The sequence below is a fragment of the Heteronotia binoei genome, chromosome 11, assembly GCF_032191835.1.
Source record: "Heteronotia binoei isolate CCM8104 ecotype False Entrance Well chromosome 11, APGP_CSIRO_Hbin_v1, whole genome shotgun sequence".
Taxonomy (NCBI): Eukaryota; Metazoa; Chordata; class Lepidosauria; order Squamata; family Gekkonidae; genus Heteronotia; species Heteronotia binoei.
In genome coordinates, this window is record NC_083233.1 from 77,773,530 (window position 1) to 77,795,707 (window position 22,178).

A 22,178-nucleotide genomic window follows, 5' to 3' on the forward strand; every position below is an offset into this window, starting at 1 on the left:
GAAGCTGGCTATGCCTGTAGCCGCCACCACCTCCTGTGGCAGTGAATGCCACATGTTAATCACCCTTTAGGTGAAGGACTTCCTTTTATCTGTTTTAACCTGACTGCTCAGCAATTTCATAGAATGCCCATGAGTTCTTGTATTGTGAGAAAGGGAGAAAAGTACTTCTTTCTCTACTTTCTCGATCCCATGCATTATCTTGTAAACCTCTATCGTGTCACCCGCAGTCGACGTTTCTCCAAGCTAAAGAGCCCCAAGCGTTTTAACCTTTCTTCATAGGGAAAGTGTTCCAACCCTTTAATCATTCTAGTTGCCCTTTTCTGGACTTTCTCCAATGCTATAATATCCTTTTTGAGGTGCGGTGACCAGAATTGCACACAGTATTCCAAATGAGACTGCACCATCGATTTATACAGGGGCATTATGATACTGGTTGATTTGTTTTCAATTCCCTTCCTAATAATTCCCAGCATGGCGTTGGCCTTTATTGCAATCGCACACTGTCTTGACATTTTCAGTGAGTTCTCTACCATGACCCCAAGATCTCTCTGTCAGTCTCTGCCAGCTCACACCCATCAACTTGTATTTGTAGCTGGGATTTTTGGCCCCAATGTGCATCTCCCCACATGTTCCCCAGAGAGTACTGAGATCGGGAACTCGAAATCTCCTAGTTATCCCCGGGCCAAAAGAAGCCCGCTTAAAATCTACCAGGGACCGGGCCTTTTCTGTTATGGCTCCCTCCTGGTGGAACCAGCTGCCGAAAGAGGTGAGGGCCCTGCAGGACCTTGCCCAGTTCCGCAGGGCCTGTAAGACAACCCTCTTCCGGCTGGCTTATGACTAGCTGGTACAAGAAACCAGGTGTAGTTATAATAGAGGTTGCTGTCCCTAATGTTTTAAATGTTTTAAATGGCTTAAATGTCTTAAAATATTATATGTATTAATTATCTTAACTGTTTTTATGCTTAAATTGTACTTATGTGGAACTTTGTGCTGTGAGCCGCCCTGAGCCACTTGTTGGGAAGGGCGGGATAAAAATCATTAAAAAAAATTACTTTGCACTTGGCCACATGGAACCTCATCTGCCACGTTGACGCCCACTCACCCAGCCTCAACAGATCCCTTTGGAGTGCCTCACAATCCTCTCTGGTTCTCACCACCCGAGGTTTTGCTCTGTAGCTCCTGTGTGCTATAGCAAGCCTTGCAAAGCAAGCTGAGATACAGAAGGAAGCAACAGAAAAGGAGAAGGAAGCGGACAAGGGCAAGTTGCTCAGCCCCCGGGCCGCATGTTTGACACCTACGACCTATTGTATGGTTATTTAAACTGCAGAGCAACACACACGAAGCTGCTCTATCCTGAATCGGACCCTTTGTCCATCAACACCATTATTGCCTACTCAGACTGGCAGCAGCTCTCCAGGGACCTTCTTCATACAACACAGCAGGCCTTCCACTGAGCCACAGTCCCTTCTGTGACACCAAGTTCCCATGTTATGCATAAGAACATAAGAAAAATCATGTTGGATCGGGCCAGTGGGCCATCCAGTCCAACACTCTGTGTCACCTAGTGGCCAAAACTCAGGTGCCATCAGGAGGTCCACGAGCGAGGCCAGAACGCCAGAACCCCTCCAACTGCTGCCCCCCAAGCACCAGAGCTCTGTGAGGCAACAGGCCCTGCTCCAGTGCAATAATCTTAGGATTTTAGTAGGAATAAGGCCTATTGTGAAGAAAAAGACAACTGATTCTGGAATGAGGCTCTGGGCGAGTGCCCCCCCTCCCCCTGGATGTCTTCCCACTCACCCAAGTGAAGGCATTCACTCCCCACCCACCCCCACCTCAAGGAGAGCAGATCTCTGCCATCTGGAGAGATGTGAGTGATTCTCCAGCCCTCATCTGGAGACTGGCAACAGTGACTCCCCAGGAGGAAATGGCTGATTTGGAGGATTTTTGAGGGCATTGTACCCTTCTGAGGTCCCAACTCTCCTCAAACCTCTCTAGGCTACACCCCTCAAATCTCCAGGAATTTGCCAACCTGGAGCTGGCAACTGCTAAGTCACACTGCCTGCCATAGGGGGGCTGCTGTTAAACAGGAGCAAGCAGCCAGGCCCAGTTAAGTCATGCCAGTCAGATGGCATCATCACCAAGAGGGTGCTGCCAGGGTAGCCAACCTCCAGGAGCCTAAAGATCTCCTGGGATCAGAACTGAACTCCAGACAACAAATCTCTCTCCCCTTGGAAGAAATAACTGCTTTGTATGGTGGACTCTGTGGCATTATATTCACCTGAAGCATCTCCCTTTACTGAGAGAGCCAACTGTGGTTGCCTAGCAACAGCCTCCGGCTAGCAGCTCCCCCAGTGGCCCACTCCTTGTCTGTCCTGGAGCAAAGCTGAGGGAAGGAGGAAGTGACAGGAATAGGCAATCACCATGGCCTCTGAGGAAACGCTCTGTGAGGCTGCAGTAGAGCGGCAGTCCTTTCTGAGGCCAGTTGGAGAGGACCCAGAGAAGCATCAGAGATGCATCTGTCTGAGGTAAGACTGTTTTGGCAGTTTGTTCAGTGTTCCCAATAGGCAGGGGATAGGGGAGTCAGCCAACAGGAACCCGGAGGTGATGACTGACACATGATGGACCATTTGTTTGTTGAATGCACCCATCAGCCAATGGGAGTGCTCTATTTGGCCACCACCATTAGGGAATTATTTTCTGATACCGTAACAGTAGTACTTAAATTTAATTGGCGGTCATCCTCACAACAGTACAGTGACATTAATCAGCCCCATTCCCATTTTGCAGGTGGGGAAGGCAGGCAGAGAGGCAGAACAACCCTAGATAAGGCCACTGAGTCGGTGATTCGACAGACGTGAATCAAAGTCTCTTGAGCTAAAGGGCAACACACCATCCAGGCTGCCTTAGAAGGAAAGTCTTCACTCCTCCCTTGTGCAGATGGTCGCAAGTTCTCTCAGCGGAGGGCACTGCTGCTACGCAGCTGCAGAGATGATGCTCCAGCAAAAAACCTCACACCAAACCAACCTCGTAATTAATGAAGTTTGCAGAGTCCTCCAGGTTCATTTCATCCCTCCTTGGTGGATTGTCGTGCGTTGCCAGAGCCAGACAACGCAGAGTGTCTCTGCCTGAGCCCCACTCTCGGATGACGGTCAGGATCTTCTGCTTAATTCCCGGCGTCAAAGGCATTTTAGTGCTTCCCACTCGAATGTGCGTGCACCTGTCGATCACACCTTCGGGAGCGCCCTGCAGGAGCGTAATGCACAAACCGATTAGCCTCGTCAGTGAGAGCCGAGTCAAGTCATTCGCCTTCCCTCACACGGAACCATTAAGAGAACACACAAAGCAGCAGCTCGGCCGCTCCAGGAGCTGACGTACTAAACCTGGATTTATGGAGGGGGGGGGGGGAGAAAAGGGCGAGATTGCGCTGCAAATTTGTTTTGGCAAAAATTCAGGAGCCATGCTGCTTTTGAGCTGATTACCAACCACTACTTCCCAAGCACGCTTGCCTTAACAAACATCTTGCTCATGGCTGTCCGACTGGGCTTGTTTGGAGTGCAGTACACAGACATCGACTTCCTATCTCGTGAGAATTCAAGAGTGAACTCTTTCTTCATGAGCTGCTTTATCACCTGGAAGACCGGGGGGGGGGGGGGGGGGGGGCGGGGAGGGAGGAGAGAAGAGTAGTAATATCAGAATTGCACTGGAATGGGCTTGTGCAAAAGGAGATTCGTTTCATCCGGTTTTGTGAGCGTCACTGTAGAACTACTGACCGAGTTGCAAGCGTTTGCTCGTTCAATTCTGGACAGGCCTTTCAATTCCGTGTCAAACACATTCATCTTCTCAACCAGGCAAGTGAGGGCTGTCTCTGTAGCTTCGCCGACCTTCTCGTAGACGCCCTTTCCCTTCATTAAAAAGAAAAAAAAGAAATAAGACACATCTGTTAATAGGGCTGGTGGCTCTGGGTCGGAAAATACCTGGATCTCTGCAGGACCATCGAGTCCCACCCTCCAAAGCAGCCATTTCCTCCAAGGGAACTGATCTTGGACATCTGGAGATCCACTGTAATAGTGGGAGAACTCCAGGTGCCATCTGGAGGTTGGCAACCTTTTCTGTGAGCTTGGGAAACCAACATCTCCACAAAATTTAGCAAAAAACCCCCCTGGATTTATAAGAACATTTCATAAAGCAGAATTGGTACTTTCTCTGAACTGCACTAGTCCTTTTCTTTACAAATAGCTGCTTCTTTGACTTGTTTACAGTCTGCTACACTTTGAGCCTTTTAAATTCTGACATTTTGCAGACAGCAGACCTATCCTGTTGCAGCAGCATCTGAACTCTATCAATCCTCTCAAGTCTCTGCCCTGAGAAGCGTGGGCAGGTCAGTCTACTTTCAACCCCCTTCTGCTCAGGTTTTTTCTCCTGGGCCCTCTTGCTATTAATTCACTCCTACATTTAAGCTCCACTCCAAAACTACTGCTTTGCCTTTTGACTGCAAGAAACAAGTATCAAGTCACCTCCTTCCAACCCCATGAGGAAGGAAGTCACCCTCTTTCCTGCACACTTGGCTTTTTTCCTCCTCAGCTTTCTTCTCCCCTTAACTGCAATTCCATGGAAACACAATACCAGAAGAAGATATTGGATTTATATCCCACCCTCCACTCCAAAGAGTCTCAGAGTGGCTCACAATCTCCTTTCCCTTCCTCCCCCACAACAGACACCCTGTGAGATGGGTGGGGCTGCAGAGGGCTCTCCCAGCAGCTGCCCTTTCAAGGACAACCTCTACCAGAGCTATGGCTGACCCAAGTCCATGCTAGCAGGTGCAAGTGGAGGAGTGGGGAATCAAACCCAGTTCTCCCAGATAAGAACCTGCACACTTAACCACTACAGCAAACTGGCTCTCAGGAGACAGGACACCCTGTGAGGTGGGTGGGGCTGAGAGAGCTCACCCAGAAGCTGCCCTTTCAAGGACAACCTCTGCCAGAGCTCTGGCTGACCCAAGGCCATTCCAGCAGGTGCAAGTGGAGGAGTGGGGAATCAAACCCGGTTCTCCCAGATAAGAGTCCGCACACTTAACCACTACACCAAACTGGCTCTCCAGAGCATTTGTAAGCTGCTCTGCCATCAAATGGCATGCAATTTTTTTCAACAATGAGATGCCACTTGAGAAGCAGGAATGGTATTTTCCTTTCCTCACCATACTTCTGATTGTGTGGAAAGCGTTTGGCATACTGGCCACTGGTTATCTACTCTTGTCCACTGCGGTGCAGATGGTAGGGGCCCAGCACTGGTTGAATAGAGACTCAACGTGGACCCTGGCAGGGTGTTTGTTCTTTAAGCCTAGAACACAATGGACTGTCTACAGTTCCCATGCACTGTCCTTGGCCACTCCTCATGCACGGAATGCTGTGACTGCAGACAGCAGCGTGGTATCTCTTTTATTTTCCAGCACATCTCAAGATAAAACCAGTTCCTTGTAAACAGCAGCCATTTTGTTCTTTCTGTGGCACTCTTATTTTGGAAAGAGCGGCTCACCTCATTGAAATCCAGAGAAGAGTCGTTGCAGAGGGCACAGATGGTTGCCAGTTCTATAAGGCCGTCATACTGAGAGCATCTGACAAGTTTGTCATCTTTATGCCTGTCAGAAACAAATGGACTGTGAGGCTTTCGTTCCAGTTGCTCATGGAACATCACGGTTTACGAGCTGACAGGACGACACACGCTTAGCAACTACTACCCCGCTCATACTTACGTCCCTCACACCTTGAGTCCCCAAAACAGCCAATGGCTTGGCTTAGGCTACACAGGACTAACCAGGAAGATGTGGCGCATTTTAAAAAAGACACGAGAAAGTTAAGCGAACATATTTTTGTGCTGCACGGCCCTCCAGAATGAGATGGGGATTCTCCAGATCAATAAAATCTATTTAGCAGTCTTTTCCTATCTAGGCTGTTTTGAGGCTGTCTGAAGACTGTCTCTCTTCTGGCTCGCACAAGCGTAAAGGATTATGGGTCCACGGGGAAAGTACGCGGCATGCTGGTATGAATTATTTGTCTGTCTTATGAGACTGTTGCCCGGGGGCAGCCGACGTGTCTGCTGAACACAGAATGGTGAGCAAACAGACTTCAGAAGGGTCCATGATGGAATCCATTAACAAAAGAATCCTAGAGTTGGAAGGGACCTCCAAGGTCATCTAGTCCAACCCCCTGCACAATGCAGGAAACTCACAAATGAAAAAGGGAAAGGTAGTCCCCTGTGCAAGCACCAGTTGTTTCTGACTCTGGGGTGATGTTGCTTTCACAACCCTTTCATGGCAGACTTTTTACGGGGTGGTTTGCCATTGCCTTCCCCTGTCATCTACACTTTCCCCCCAGCAAGCCGGGGATTCATTTTACCAACCTCGGAAGGATGGAAGACTGAGTCAACCTCAAGCCAGCTCCCTGAACCCAGCTTCCGCTGGGATCGAACTCAGGTCGTGAGCAGAGCTTAGGACTGCAGTACTGCAGCTTTACCACTCTGCACCGCGGGGCTCTTTATTCACAAATACCTCCTCCTAAATTCACAGGATCTTCATTGCTGTCAGACAGCCATCTGGCCTCTGTTTAATCCTGAGACTTAGCTCTCAAAACATAAAGATACAACTATTTAGGACCCCACCTCACCCTTAAATAGGTGAGCTGAGATCTCGTTGAAGCTTTTCAGAGCGTCTCCTTGAATTGGGTTCAAAATATCAGCACGTTTGAGTCACCTTGCACATTAACAAGGTCATTCTCTGAAATCATACCGATTTGAAGGGGCACCTCTCTCATGGTATTTCTTTATACAGGAAGAAGAATGCTACCACATAAAAGAATCTGCAAAGCAATGTGCAGATTTTCAAGAACGAATCGTTAACAAACTGTAAACTATTAGGAACAATTGAGATTTAAAATGTGTGATGATTCCTATGTCCTAGAAAGGACTTGATGCATGAAGTTGCCTTCTGCTGAGTCAGACCCTTGGTCCTGTTTGGGGTAGAGGTTGAGTATGCAGACTCTTATCTGGGAGAACCAGGTTTGATTCTCCACTCCTCCACCTGTTGGAGTGACCTTGGGTTAGTCAACTCCCTCAGAGCTGTTCTCAAGAGAGCTCTCAGCCCCACCTACCTCACAGGGTGTCTTGTGGGGAGGGGAAGGGAAAGAAGACTGTAAGCCACCTTGAGACGCCTTCAAATAGTGAAGGGCAGGGTATAAATCCAATCTCCTCTTCCTCCAACAAGGTCAGTCTTGGCTGCTCAGACAGCAACAGCTTTCCAGGGCCAACGGCAGACCCTGGAGGTCTTCCACATCACCTGCTACATGATCCTTTTAACTGGAGGTGCTGGGGACTGAACCTGGGGCCTTCTGCATGCCAAGAAGATGTCCTGTCACTGAGCCACGGGCTATACTCAAAAAGGTATGCATGCTAGAACAGAGGTCCCTAACCTCCGGGCTGTGGACCAGTACCAATCCGTGGCCTGTTAGCAACCGGGCTGTGAGTTGTATAATTATTTCATTATATATTACAATGTAATAATAATAATAATAAAGATGACACTGGATTTATATCCTGCTCTCCACTCCGAATCTCAGAGCAGCTCACAATCTCCTTTATCGTCTTCCCCCACAACAGATGCTGCCCTGTGAGGCTGAGAGAGCTCTCCCAGAAGCTGCCCTTTCAAGGACAACTCTGTGGGACCTACGGCGGAGGAGGAGTGGGGACTCAAACCTGGTTCTCCCGGATAGGAGTCCGCGCACTTAACCACCACACCAAAATAAAGTACACAATTGTATCATCCTGAAACCATCCCACCCCCCAATGGAAATATTGCCTTCCACAAAACCGGTCCCTGGTGCCAAAAAGGTTGGGGACCACTGTGCATATGTACACAAAACGCTGGCTTGTTCTGAGGGCAGCTGGGATTTTAGTTGCAATCACACCTTTAGATAAGAAGAGTTTGTTGTTATACCCCATTCTTCACTATCCAAAGGAGACTCAGAGTGGCTTATAATTACCTTCCCTTCCTCTCCCCACAACAGACACCCTGTGAGGTAGGTGGGGCTGAGAGCACTCTGAGAGAACTGAGACTGACCCAAGGTCACCCAGCTGGCTTCATGTGAAGGAGTGGGGAATCAAACCCAGTTCTCCAGATTACAGTCCACTGCTCTTAACAGCTACATCACACTGGTTTTCTTATGGGCTTGAAGTACACAGTTACATTTGCTGAGACCAGTTCAAACATCAAACACATCGGTCTCAAGGAAAGCTGTGGTCCAAAGTGACCAACCCCAATCCAAAACATCATCACTTTAAAATGTATACACAAGTAAAGAAGCTCCCTTCAGTCTTCATTTTGCGGCTCTGACCTTTCTTTCAGGCAGTAAAAATTCTAAGTCCTGCAGCCACTGTGCATGCAGCTACACCTTTAAGTGCATCATTTGGCAGCAAAACAGAGAGAAAAGCCTCTTACACTTCTCCCATAGGAGCGTATGTTGAGCCAGACACTGTAAATTCATTCAGAGAACAGCTGTCCCCTTCCACTCTGTCCAGAACGAACATCTGTAAGAAAAAGGAGGCTACAGTTATGTTCAAATAATTGAAGTGCCTCGGAATTCATATATGGTCAATGACCCAAATGCAAAAGGTTTCCAAGGAATGAAACTTAACATTTGCCGTTAAGAGATAAATTGGCCAACATCTCAGAATTATCTGGAAAAGGTTAAAGGTCACAGATGAGCCCTTCTATTGCATCTTTGCGATTACTCAACTTCCCCATCCCCAGTTTATCAACACCTTTAGTGTGTGTGTGTGTGGGGGGGTGTTTACACACACCTCTTCTGCTTGTACAGTTACTGATGCTTAAGCTCTGCCCACCAAAAGTGAATTAATGCATGTTTTTAATCAGGATGACAATACTCCACACTGCAAGCGTGACAATTTTGGAATCTGCTTCCTTCACCAGCATCACTGGTGCTATCCAAGAAGTGTCAAGTTAGTACACCAAGCTTTATATAGCATTGCATATCTTACCTTTGGGTTTTTTTTAAAAAAAGAAAATACAGAAAGTGTCATTTTTTTAAACCCCAAATTTTAGCCCTCGTGGAGATATTTAAATATTTTTGGCAATGAGTGCAGTATCTTTCAGTTCGGAGGACAAAGCTTCTGTGAAAGGCAACGTTACTTATACCTTTCCTTTAGAGCCTCCAGTCACGACCTTCCTACTCAAGCATTCCTTCAAACCCCTGCTCAACACCTCTTCTGCTACTACACAGCTCTCAACAGCAACAAAAAATCAACATAAATTTGGAGTCCAGTTCTTCGCAATCCATTAAAATCAGCCAGTATCATAATGCCCCTGTATAAATCGATGGTGCGGTCTCATTTGGAATACTGTGTGCAATTCCGCTCACCGCACCTCAAAAAGGATATTATAGCACTGGAAAAAGTGCAGAAAAGGGCAACTAGAAGGATTACAGGTTTGGAACACTTTCCCTATGAAGAAAGGTTAAAATGCTTGGGGCTCTTAAGCTTGGAGAAACGTCGACTGCGGGGTGACATGATAGAGGTTTAAAAGATTATGCATGGGATGGAGAAGGTAGAGAAAGAAGTACTTTTCTCCCTTTCTCACAATACAAGAACTCGTGGGCATTCAATGAAATTGCTGAGCAGTCGGGTTAGAACGGATAAAAGGAAGTACTTCTTCACCCAAAGGGTGATTAACATGTGGAATTCACTGCCACAGGAGGTGGCGGCGGCTACAAGCATAGCCAGCTTCAAGAGGGGGTTAGATAAAAATATGGAGCAGAGGTCCATCAGTGGCTATTAGCCACAGTGTGCATATATATGTGTATGCATATATATACACACACACACATTTTTGGCCACTGTGTGATACAGAGTGTTGGACTGGATGGGCCATTTGCCTGATCCAACATGGCTTCTCTTATGTTCTTATGTGACACAGAGTGTTGGACAGGATGGGCCATTGGCCTGACCCAACATGGCTTCTCTTATGTTCTTATGTGACACAGAGTGTTGGACTGGATGGGCCATTTGCCTGATCCAACATGGCTTCTCTTATGTTCTTATGTAATGAAGAAGCACTAAGCCAGGGGTGGTCGAACTATGGCTTGGAAGCCACATGTGGCTCTTTCACACATATTGTGCGGCTCTCAAAGCCCCCACTGCCCTATCAACTGGCTTGGGGGAAGGCTTTTGTCTCTTTAAATCACTTCTCCAAGCCAAGCCAGCTAGTGGCTTGGAGAATGCAGTTAAAGCTGCTTTCTTTCCACCTCCTCCTCGCTCCTCCCTCTCTCATTTACTTTCCCTTCCTGCCTTCCTTCCATGTCTTGTGGCTCTCAAAACATCTGATGTTCATATATGGTCAATGACCCAAATGCAAAAGGTTTCTAAGGAATGAAACTTATTTGCAGTTAAGAGATAAATTAAAATGGCCAACATGCAGCTCCCATCTCAGAATTATCTGGAAAAGATGTTCATGCCTTGTGGCTCTCAAGCACCTGACGTTTATTCTATGTGGCTCTTATATTAAGCAAATTTGGCCACTCTTGCACTAAGCCAAGAGTTTGGGTTTACGTTCCCAGTCCATTCCAGGAGAGCACCATTACTCTAACTTCTTACTGGGTGTTGGTGGTGTTTTTTCCTCTTTGGATCAAGCAAAGAACACAGGTGGGTACCAGACTCCAAGAATGATTTGTGTCTGCACCCAAGCAACAGGATTCCAAGTCTTGTGCTTGGAAGTGTATCTCTGCTCCTGGAGGCCTATTTAATATCCCTTCCAGTATGGTGATACACAGAATGTGGGTAAAAAGGAGCATAAACATTACACAAGGAAGAGGGAAAAGGTGGCCAGGAACTGAGTAACAAGGGATGAGATACAGGAGAGTCAGAAGGCAAGGAAGGTGAGCTTTGGCTTGGGTGGGTATTCTTGAGGAGAAGATGGAAAGGACTTTCTCCCTAGAGAAAGCACAGCTCAAGAATGAGAGAACAGGTAGAGGAGACAAGCAAAAAATAATAAGCGAACCTGTTCAACAAAAGACCATGCATGCCCAACTTGAACATGCATGATGTTTTCAGGGCCAAGCAGAACACACACACATATATATGCACGTGCCCCTACTGAGAGATAAATCCTTTCTTATATTAACTTCCAGCATTCAAGAGCTGCAGTGAGTCTCTTTTAAGGCTTGCTCCGTGGAACTCTCAAGGATTTAAAAATTCACACCAGCTTGGACTAGCTACAGTTTGGCAACAGACCACAATGCAGAAAATCATCCCCCAGGATTACTTCTACAGTCGCTTCCTAAAGAGAAAGCCTCTGTGTGTATACAGGCATATCTTGCTTTACTGCTTTTACGTGCTAAGGCATCCTTCCAAAATTTTGCAACCAAAGCCCTCTGCATTACCTAAATGAACCTGACAGTAACTAAAACAAAGAATCCCCCCCCCCATCCTACAAAGGGTGGGATTAGAAACACTTTTCTTTTAGTCTAGAAGAATGCAAAGAAAGTAACAGATCGAAGCTGCTTTGTAAGAGATTCTCTTTAAAAGGAGAAAACTTGGGTTTGAAGAACCTTTCTACTTTTTTGGCATCTACCTCCTTAAGAACTGGGCAGTTATGCAATACCCCTGCAAGTAACCTCCTCCAGAATACAGATGAGCAACTGCTTTGTGTCCCAAAGTCAGAAACACTAGAGCAGTATGTGCGAAGCAAGACAAGGGAGCAATACAGAGTAAACAGCAAGTTAGGAAAAGGAGGGAGCAAATGGCTATCGTTTTAAACCGACCCACAACCCAGCAGATTTCTTTCAAAAGCTACATGCACAAATAAGACATCTTTATTACCATTTTGCTCATATGAAATTCAACTCTGGCCCAGTAACTCTGAAGAAAATTATGTAAGGTCATACAGTACAATGTAATGCTTCAGTCCACTTAGACCATCAGATAATTACCTTACAAAACACAAGGTCCTTTAATTTGAATTCCGCATCTCACTTTGTGCTCCTGTTAAATTCCTGCTCAGAATTTCAAGCGCAAGTGAGGCACAACAGATTGAGAATGAATAGTCTGGCTTAACTGTTAAAGAACACTACAATTCGCAGCTCAATTAGCATTCCAAATCGCTTTCTCGAGGAAGAGAAACAAAGCTGGCTGCTCTACTCAGAACGAAGTGTCTAGCACTGAAGGTGACCTTGGGAATCTAGTCAGAACTCTGTTTATTTTACCAACTCAGATGATGCGTCGGATTTTAAATCTGAGCCTCCCACATCTAACCCAGCCAGGAAACACTAATATCATCTGACCAGTAGTATCTGAAGTTGCAAAAACGGGTGGATTGCCCAGAGCCTGACAATACAAGAGGGGCTTGTCTACTCATGATCATGGCTCCTCCAGCTTTTACCTTCACCTTATTCTCTAATATTATCTGAAGACACTTTAACCTTGAGTTATCCAAAAACTTCAGAGCCTTTTAGAAAAAGCTAAAATGGAGCTTGCATTATATTGCGATTTCTATCATGCTATAATATTAACTGACTGGTTGCTTGTGACAGCAGGAATAACTTCTAGGCAAACCCCGCCCCCCCCCCCCCCCCCAGCACTTTTACTTTATCCCAGCTGAGTGAGTCAAGGACATTCCAGTGAAGGAAAAGCATCCTAAAGGTACTTTTTATTATCCCAAGCTGAGCCCAGGACTGAACAGAAATAGAAGCGATAGAAGCCACTAAATCTTGTATGACACTTACTGTGCTGCAAATAACACTTGATCTACAGAAAAGGCAGCTTTGATTAAATCTAGGTATGGCTTCTGCTACGAGATACTAAACAAGCCAGAGCTTGGGAGGCGACGGCTTTGGCAACGAAGCTAGACAAACAATCACACTGACTGAATCTGCAGCTCCGAAATACGCTCTAGAGTGCTGATGCTAACACAGAATAGATCATCACCCTTACCCTGCAGACAGACATCTGGTTGGTGGTAAGAGTGCCAGTCTTGTCTGAGCAAATGACTGAAGTGCAGCCCAGGGTTTCCACGGAGGGTAGGCTTCGAACAATAGCATTCTTTTTGGCCATTCGGCGGGTTCCCAGAGCCAAGCAGGTGGTAATGACAGCAGGCAGACCTTCTGGGATGGCAGCCACTGCCAGGGCGACAGCAATCTTGAAGTAGTAGATGGCGCCCCGGATCCAAGAGCCACCATGGACAGGATCATTGAAGTGACCAATGTTGATTATCCACACCGCTATGCATATAAGCGAGATGACCTTTGACAGCTGCTCCCCAAACTCGTCCAGCTTCTGCTGGAGCGGGGTCCTCTCTTGCTCAGTGGCCACCATTTCGTCACGGATTTTGCCAATTTCGGTGTTGACCCCGGTTGCCACGACCACACCCATGGCTTTGCCTGCAGCAATGTTCGTACCCTAAATCAAGAGGTTAAAAGAAAAGGTGAGAACTGTGGAGCAAATCATGAAACGCGAAGCCTTTAATGTTACAGATCTCACGCAGAGGCACAATGTAAGGCAGGGGTGTCGAACTTATTTGTTATGAGGGCCAGATCTGACATGAGACCTTGAGGGGCCGAGCCACGTTGGGTCAGGCCATGTGTGTACCTATTTAAGATTAGGTATTTATAAACAACACAGACAAACACAAATATATTTTTTAAAAATCTTAAAACATGCTTAAAACATTAGCAGTCGTTGGTCTTAAAGGTGCTTTCTTTGTATTTCTCCCATGGGACCCAGGGAACTGGGCAAAGGAAGCTCTGGCTCTTTTCTTCCTTCCCCAGGGACTGGGGGGGGGGGGAGCATCAGCCAATAGAAGGAAGAGAGGTTTGGTTCAGTAGCTCTGCTGTGCGATTGAGAGCCTGGCAAAGTAAACTATTCCTCCCCCCTTCCTCCCCAAGGGAGGAGCCTCAGCCAATGGGAGAAAATAGAGGTTTTGCTCTGTAGCTCCTGTGCAGTTGAGCAAGCCTGACAAAGCAAGCTGTGATGCAAAAGGAAGCAAGAGAGAGGGATAAGGAAGCAGATGACAGCCAGTTGCTCGGGGGCCTGATAGGAACCCTCCGGGGGCCCAATTCAGCCCCCAAACTGCATGTTTGACACCCCTGATGTAAGGCTTCCATAAGGCTTCCTTGCCACTATCAGAACCACAGAATAGAACAGGCATGCAAATGGGCTTGAATCTGTGCTTTTGCCTCCACGCTCTTCACATTGTAAGAGTAATCGCTAAGTGGCACAGCACATGCCTGGCTGGCACACGCACCCGGCAAGGCCCGAAGCTCAGACCCCACCCTCCTGTTAAAACAGATGCCATGGAGCAGGGTGGGGAATATGTTGCTCGGAGACCCTGAAGTGCTGCTACTAGCCGGAGAACTCAGTAGCAAACCAGAGAATTCAATGGTTTAACTCCGTGTAATGCAGCTTCATGGGTTCACTTGACACTGCTGCCTTACAGTCCCCAACGCTTTGCAGTAAACAGACGCCAGCATCTTGGTGCTATCACTGTAACGACTTTTAAGGGGGCAGCAAGGGTTTGACAAGGTGGGCAGGGAGGTGGCTAAGCATACCCTCCTGAATCCATCAACCTTCAAATATGGACCTTCTCTAAGTGGCCTACCCCTCCCCACCCTTCACACATCAGCTCCTGCTTTGTATGAATGGATCCAAGTGTTCAAGAGTTTACTATAACCGAAGACGGTGTCTACATGCTACTTCAACTCTGCTCATTTAATTCCACAAAAATGTCATCGTTTATATAACAAGATATTGTAAACACTTCCGACTTCACCTATCCTAGATGGAGTGGGGGGAAGGCTAGTTAAAAGCTCCACAGGGAAGGAAGCCAAAGCTGCAGACTATTCTCTTAATAACGCCCACGCCCACACACAGAACATGTGTTTAATCATTCACTTACAGAAAAGAGCATGTTCTTCTTGTCCTGATTCACCGCACGAGGATCGGGCACGGGGTCTGTGTGCTTGATTACAGACACGGATTCACCTAGATAAAAGGTTACAGTTTTTAAAGTCACATTAAGCCTCTCTCCACAGTCCAAACATTTTGCGTCTATGTAAAGTCCTCAATCAGAATATAGTGCTATTCCTATATGGAATTTTACCATTCACGTGTAAAAATTATTCTTCCATGGACAAAAGTAATGATTTTGGAATTGTTTTACTCGCTCATGAAAGCCATCTTTTGAAGAAGGCAACCATTTCACAAAGATCACTCCCAGAATACAACATGCATTAGATCTACGGACTTAGCACGTGTATAGGGAAGCGGGAATTTTGGTGTACAACTGAATGAAGGTTTTTGCTTCACAGTTTACTGACAGTTTTAAGAACTCCCAAATTTCACATCACATCTTAGCAGTAGTCAGATACCACTGATCCAACCTTGTGAATAATTGTTCCCTTATATTTTCATAAACTTAACTGATTAATCTGTTTTCCAAATTTTATCTAATAGAAATTGGAACTCAATGCTTTCTATTCAACCCACCATTAAACCTTTTTCTGTTTTGCACCACTACCATATCCTTTGATTTCTCTCTCATTTCTTTCTCTTCTCTCCACACATTCCCTCCCTCCCCACTACAGGCTTTTAACCATGCCAGTTACCACTGCCCCTTTCCTTCCTTCAGCCCGTTTTTCATCTGTTCTTCCAATTCCCAAAGTCTTAAGAGACTCCAGAGGCAACAGCACTCAAGAGTCTCACTCCCAGACACTCCAATCAGCAAAGGCATCTCCAATAGAAGTGGGCCATGAAACCTGGCTGGCTAGCTAAAATGGACACCCCTAGAATCATAGAGTTGGAAGGGACCTCCAGGGTCATCTAGTCCAACCCCCTGCACAATGCAGGAAACTCACAAACACCTCCCCCTAAATTCACAGGCTCTTCATTGCTGTCAGATGGCCATCTAGCCTCTGTTTAAAAACCTCCAAGGAAGCAGAGCTCACCTCTTCCTAAGGAACCCCTTAACTAGTGCTAAGGAGAAGAGAACCAACACAGATGTTCTCCAGTTCCCACCTACATTTTAAATTGGTCCTAGGCTTTCCCATGAAGTTAAAGGGAAAGGACTGCAAATAGTAGGTATTTGGAATTCCCACAAAGGGCTTTAAATAAGGAATGGGGTTTATGTTGCATTGAATACTTTATAGTAAGCTAGAACAGGTTCAAGCCATTGTAGTATTTTTAAAAGATCTATTCATTCCCAGAGGTCCAATCCATTTGGCTAGGCTGCTTGCTGAATGTTTAAATTTAGTACCAACATGTAGTCTAATCCACTGACCAAGAAGGGGAATTAACAGATGCGCATCTCTCCTTGGCTTTGCGAGCCGTCAATAGCCCATGGACTTTTTTGTTTCTCTCGGCAAGAACCTACATTTCACCTACAAAGCAAGCAGCTTACTCTTGCCTTAATAATAATAAGAATACAAAAAATTAACGCAGCAACTAGGACAGAATACAAAGAAGCCTCCACTCCAGCATTACTCTTAAAACCATTTTTTAAAAGATGAACAGCAAGCAATGTCAAGGAAAACCAAGGTGAAGTCCACTAGGAAAGAGCACAATGTGTGCTCCCAGTGGACCCCTTTATTTTTGACAGTCTGTCAACGATGTCAAGTGAACCAGCCAAAGGTGGAAGGAAAGGTAAGAGTTCTCCCCCTCCCTGTAATTCTTTGTTGTAGAGAAGTTACATAAATTGTATTTCACAAGTAATATCTGCAATTTACTGAAGGAAGTTAATCAGAAAGTTCTTTCTTGATTCCAATATGACTTCCTACAGTACAAACTGATTACCTCAAGATTCTTTGGAAACGAGCACATCTTGTTCATTCCTGATTCTAGCTGAACTCTTTGGATATTTAGATTAACAAGACCTACGAAGGTGTGCTAGTCAAATACTGAGAGAGCAAGTGTAACGTGCGCACCCAAACGCAACATGCACTGCTCTTGTTCACCAGGTCAAGACCTAATAACTGAATCAACAGCACTGCCCTGCTGTAATCAGGACCTAGTTTCTAATCTGTTTTCAACTGCTGGCCAAAACCAAACCTTTTCTGAGAGAACTCCAAAAGCCACATACCTGTAAGAATTGATTGGTCTACCCTTAGAGTTGTAGATTTTATAGAAGTAATTCTTATATCAGCAGGTACCTTGTCTCCAACTGTGAATTAAGAAACAAACACATGAATTTAATCCTTAGGGAACTTTAAAACGTGGTAAAACAGAGTAAGCATACTACTAACAGGACATTTATTCAAATTTTCTTCTCTCATTTCAGCAACAGAACAGCTAACTCCCAATATTTTTCAGAACGTTCAACAGAAACTCTATAGATTCCTCTAGACCAGGGGTGGCCAAACCGTGGCTCCAGAGCCACATGTGGCTCTTTCACACATGCTGTGTGGCTCTCTTAGCCCCCACTGCCCCATTAGCTGGCTGGGAGAAGGCATTTCTCTCTTTAAATCACTTATCCAAGCCAAGCCAGCTGGTGGCTTGGATAATGCATTTAAAGTTGCTTTCTTTCTACCTTTCTCCCCTCCCCTCCGCCTTGTGGCTCTCAGACATCTGATGTTCGTATCTTGCGGCTCTCAAACATCTCATGTTTATTCTATGCGGCTCTTACGTTAAGCGAGTTTGGCCTCCCCTGCTCTAGAAGTACTTCTCACCGTCTGAGTATTTAGGAAATTCTCAAGGTAGATTTCTCTTCCTGAGATTTAAGCCCATTACTATTTCTTTCGTTTTTAATGTTCAATTATGTTTATAGTATTATAGCTATAGTATCGTAGCACGTATTTAAAAGATGCATGTGAGTGCACATGGATGCTTCAGCTTTCCATGAGTTCTGTATCAGTACGCTAAGACAGACAGCTGGCAGGACACAACTGTTCTAATAGTTCCATAGCGCAAACGGAGCTTCGAATTGGCCTGTCTCAAACACCTCATGTCCAGTGTTCCCTCTGAGCTATGGAGTCTTGCGAGGTGAAATTCTACTTTGTGAGCTGCTGGCATTAAAGTTGTGAGCTAGTGCATCAATTAGTTTGCTCTGGAGCGATTTTTCCTGAGCTAAGACAAAAAGTGTGTGAGCCAGAGGCTAAAAATCTGTGAGCTAACTCGCACTATTTCAGCTTAGGGGGAACACTGCTCGTGCTCCAAAAGCGGCAAGACAAGCTGTCTGAGAAGCAGAGGGAGTTTCCAATACAGTTTGTGTCACAACACTATGGGTGGGGGTGCTAATGTTTGATGTAAACAGGTGAAGAAATACCAACTGTATTTTTGAGCACCCGTGGGCACAACACACCACAGCGCGTCAGATCCTCCCTGTCCAATTCCAATTCCTGTGCACCCATCCATATTTCACCCTGTCAATATTTCTAAAGCAGCGCATGCCAGCGGTTTAAAAGAAAAAATTCATATAAAAATGCTTGATCCAAAAGCATTCCCAAAAGCGCAGGAAGAGGGCACCGAGAATTCTTGCATCACCAGTTAATAACTGCGGATCCTGACACAGAGAGTGGACTTGTTACACCATGGTCCCTCTAGTTTTACTGCAGGGACATGGAGTCAACGTATATTCCTTCAGGAACTGCTTATGCAACTGGCAGCAATCATGCATGTGGGGAGAAAGAGGCTGTGAGAAAAGACAGGCAAACGGCAGCCTCCATGCTCAAGAATACAAATGGAAACACTTCCCAGATGATTAAAGTACATATAAATTTGTGGCTTTAGATACCCTCTTAGAAAATAAGAACACATTCCTGTGCAGTTTCTCCAAAGGTTAAAATTATTATCCTAGCCTGGAGTCTCTGCTGGGAGATAAAAACTACATTATACTTATATGGTTAGCTATACAGATGAGCCTGCTATACTCTTCCTTTCCCTTTGTTCCATTATTGTACATGAAAAACCAACCTAAACTCTGTGCCCCTGAGCAGTGAAGAGAAAATAGTACAAGGCAAACAATGACCAAGGCCAAAAATGGGCAAAATATTTGAGTGCACTCCCCTGATGTCGAGAGGAGGTTTATATGTAGATACATGATAGCAGCTGTTTTTCAGTTTCACAGTTCCACCACACAGCAAGCTGAGGCTCAGCACAATGTAAGGGAAAGCCCAACACTCTGTACAGCACACAGGGTTGCCGGGCTTTCGACAGCTGAACATCTCAAAATGCACCACCGCACTTGACAATGGCATATTAAACGGTGGGATCTCTTTACCAGGAATTTATGCAGCTCAGTCGAGGCATGACAGCTACAGACAATTATAAGAGCTCCTTGCAAAAAGATCTCTCCTGCAACTTTGCACTCGAACACATGCAGAAGTGAACAGCACAGTAACCTTTCAGTGTGGCATTTAAGAAAATGCTACCTCTTTTAATAGCGACTTTTATGACTGTATCATTTTTAACTGTTCTGAAAATGTGGTGTCAAAAGCTGATGAGCCCAAATAAGAAGAATGCTGACATGCTCAAAGAGGCCTTTGGTACCCAATGATGTCCTTGCACAGAATGTACATGTATTCCTGATAATTGCTACTGATTGCAATCCTTGCTGCCTAAAACAATCAAGCTAACATTCTCATTGTTTGGGAGGTCTGCTAAGCTACCCAAGGGAACAATTAAGTCTGGGCAGTGCTCAAATGCTGACCATTCTAATGCCGGAGTACAGTGCCGAGGTTTGGCATTCCAGTACCGAAAGTTTCTAGAATTGCCATTATGTGTTATAAGCAGCAAGCATATCTTTCAGTGTAATGCTCTGAAAGGGTTGAGCAAGTTCATTCCTGCCTTACATTTCCCACAAAACTTGCTTACACAGAAGCCCAACACTTTACTGGAAGAGATTGATGCTGGTGTCTGTCAATCCTTTTGGTACCAATGTCCAATTTCCTTCTTCTTGTAGCCTATCTTGCCAGAGACTTTACAGCTGCCTCGCTGCAATCCAGATTTATGTTAGAAACTACAGGTCTAAATTTTAAAAATCCCATTATCTAGAGCCTGACGAAGACCCTGATATGTGAAAGCAGCCTATCCCCATCCCCCTTTTCTTTTGCTGAAAGTGAAAGCCAAGGTGGCTGGAAACCAGACTTATTACTGCTTTATGTTACCTAATAGCTTAATACAAAGGGAAGACAAGGGGGTTTACAACAAATCAGAAAAAGGCGAAACAATGTGTTTTACCTGTAACTTTTTCATTCTAGCACATATTGAAAATTACTCAGCATTCACAAAACCTATCTGTGCACTGTAAATTATTTCTTGGCATTTTTGGTGGTATGTTTATGTTTATTTGGTTAATAAGGCTAGACTGCAAATATGACTAAACCAATTGTTTATACAAGGAGGTTCTTTATTCCCCTATATGTTGCAACAACCATCTTAGCTGTAAACAGAGTTCAGAGTAATTCAATGTCTGAAGAAGCTACCAATCCTCTTAAATACCCCAATAGAATTATCTTAGGACATTACTGCATAACGTCGTTAAAAAAACTAGATCACATTTTTACCAAAAAACAGTAACGTTTTGGACATGCCCAAAATTCAGGTATCAAACCTGCTTGACCCTAATCACATCTCCAACATACATTGCCTAAATTTCTGTATACAGTCACTAATTATGAGATGCAAGCCACCTCTATTCATAGCACACACCAGCATTTTCCAATACAACACTTGTCTATCTGTTGCCCCAGATAAATTAATTTTCCCAGAATGCAAGGACTCAAAAAAAAAGAGCATTCATCAACATCAGAAGAGCCCTGCTGAACCAGACCAATGGTCCACCTTGTAGAGCATCCTGTCTCACACAGTGGCCAACCAGTTCCTCTAGAAGGCCAACAGCAGGGCATTCAGGACAAGGCCTTCCCCTGAGGTTACCTCCTGGCTCTGGGATTCAGAGGATTAGCGCCTCTGAATGTGGAGGTTCCCCTCAGTTACCATGGCTAGTAGCCACCGATAGACTCCTCCTTCACGAATCTGTCTGACTCCCCTTTTAAAGCTGTTTATTCCTGCGGCCATCACTACATCTTCTGGCAGCGAATTCCAAATTCTAATCACTGTCTGAGCAAAGCAATATGTCCTTTTGTTTGTCCTGAGCCTACTACCCACCAGCTTCATTGGATGCCCTCCGCCCCATGCGTAATTTTATAAACCTCTCTCATCTTCCTTGGCCATCGTCCCTTGGAGGGAAACATTCCAGCCTCTCATCATAGGAAGCCTGCTCCAATCCCTAAATCATCTCGGCTACCCCCTTTTGTGCTTTTCCCAGCTCTGCATTATGCTTTTTTGTAATACTGAACTTTTGAGAATGTGCAAGCCGCTTCTTACCGATCAGCTGGAATTCCAAATCATTACCGTGCTGCTCCATTTCTGCTTTCGGTCCCCAGCTTATACATCTAAACTGAATAGGTTTTATTTTCTAGGACAGTGAAAACTTGTGGGACATCCTAATGTTCGCAAGACCGTGGGCGAGACCACCAAAATTCATCAAGGGCAGAACACCGCTTGCCCAAAGCAGCAGCTTTCCCATCACCACCACTTCCAGCAGCACTCTCACATAGCCAGAGTAATCACTCACAAGAATCAAGGAACCCTCGGAACAGCACGAGGTGATGCTGGAGCAAAGAAATTAGAGGTACACAATTCCTCCTGCTCAACAAAACAGAGGCCTGGACCCAATGTCTTGATGCCATTATCTCCCTCACTGTCCCAAAAGGACGTACAAGTTCAGCAAATTTTACGCAGAAACCCACAGGGCTTAATCTAGGACTATGACGATCTGTCAGCGAGCATGTTTCTGAAAGGATTGGAACAGCCTACAACCAACTGCAATGATTTTGCTGCATTACCCTTAAATCTTCGAGCTTCTCTATTGCTCTTACAAAAAAAATGTCACTTTGGACTCTTGCAAGAGAGATAATTACGAGTGTTTAAATGCAGACTGGTAAACTGTTAGTTGAAAATAATTAGGAGACTTATAATTATAGCAATAGCTAAGCGCGTAGGCTTCCAACACAAGGAAGAGTAATTCCCAAAAGTAGCACTGCAGTCAGCTTAGCTAGTGATAGAAATGCAGCCTCTTAGTTCAGGGGTCCAAAAAGGGAAGACCAGCAGCATTCAGAGGATTCTGGCATGTC

The 22,178-nt window shown here is 45.4% G+C and overlaps 1 protein-coding gene across 3 annotated transcripts in view; it reads right to left on the minus strand.

Moving 5' to 3' along the window:
• The window catches only part of ATP2A2 (ATPase sarcoplasmic/endoplasmic reticulum Ca2+ transporting 2), a 66,948-nt gene that overhangs the window by 16,389 nt on the left and 28,381 nt on the right, over positions 1–22,178 (minus strand). For all 3 annotated transcript variants that reach the window (XR_009555980.1, XM_060250143.1, XM_060250142.1), the window contains exons 6-13: positions 17,129–17,209; positions 14,951–15,036; positions 12,991–13,455; positions 8,486–8,574; positions 5,533–5,635; positions 3,771–3,902; positions 3,507–3,629; positions 3,025–3,243 (exon numbers count right to left, since the gene is read on the minus strand). Coding sequence is in view for 2 of the 3 variants with exons in the window: in XM_060250143.1 (XP_060106126.1) it covers positions 3,025–3,243; positions 3,507–3,629; positions 3,771–3,902; positions 5,533–5,635; positions 8,486–8,574; positions 12,991–13,455; positions 14,951–15,036; positions 17,129–17,209 (1,298 nt within the window). In the remaining variant the exon portion in view is untranslated. The remainder of the gene's footprint in view (positions 1–3,024; positions 3,244–3,506; positions 3,630–3,770; positions 3,903–5,532; positions 5,636–8,485; positions 8,575–12,990; positions 13,456–14,950; positions 15,037–17,128; positions 17,210–22,178) is intronic.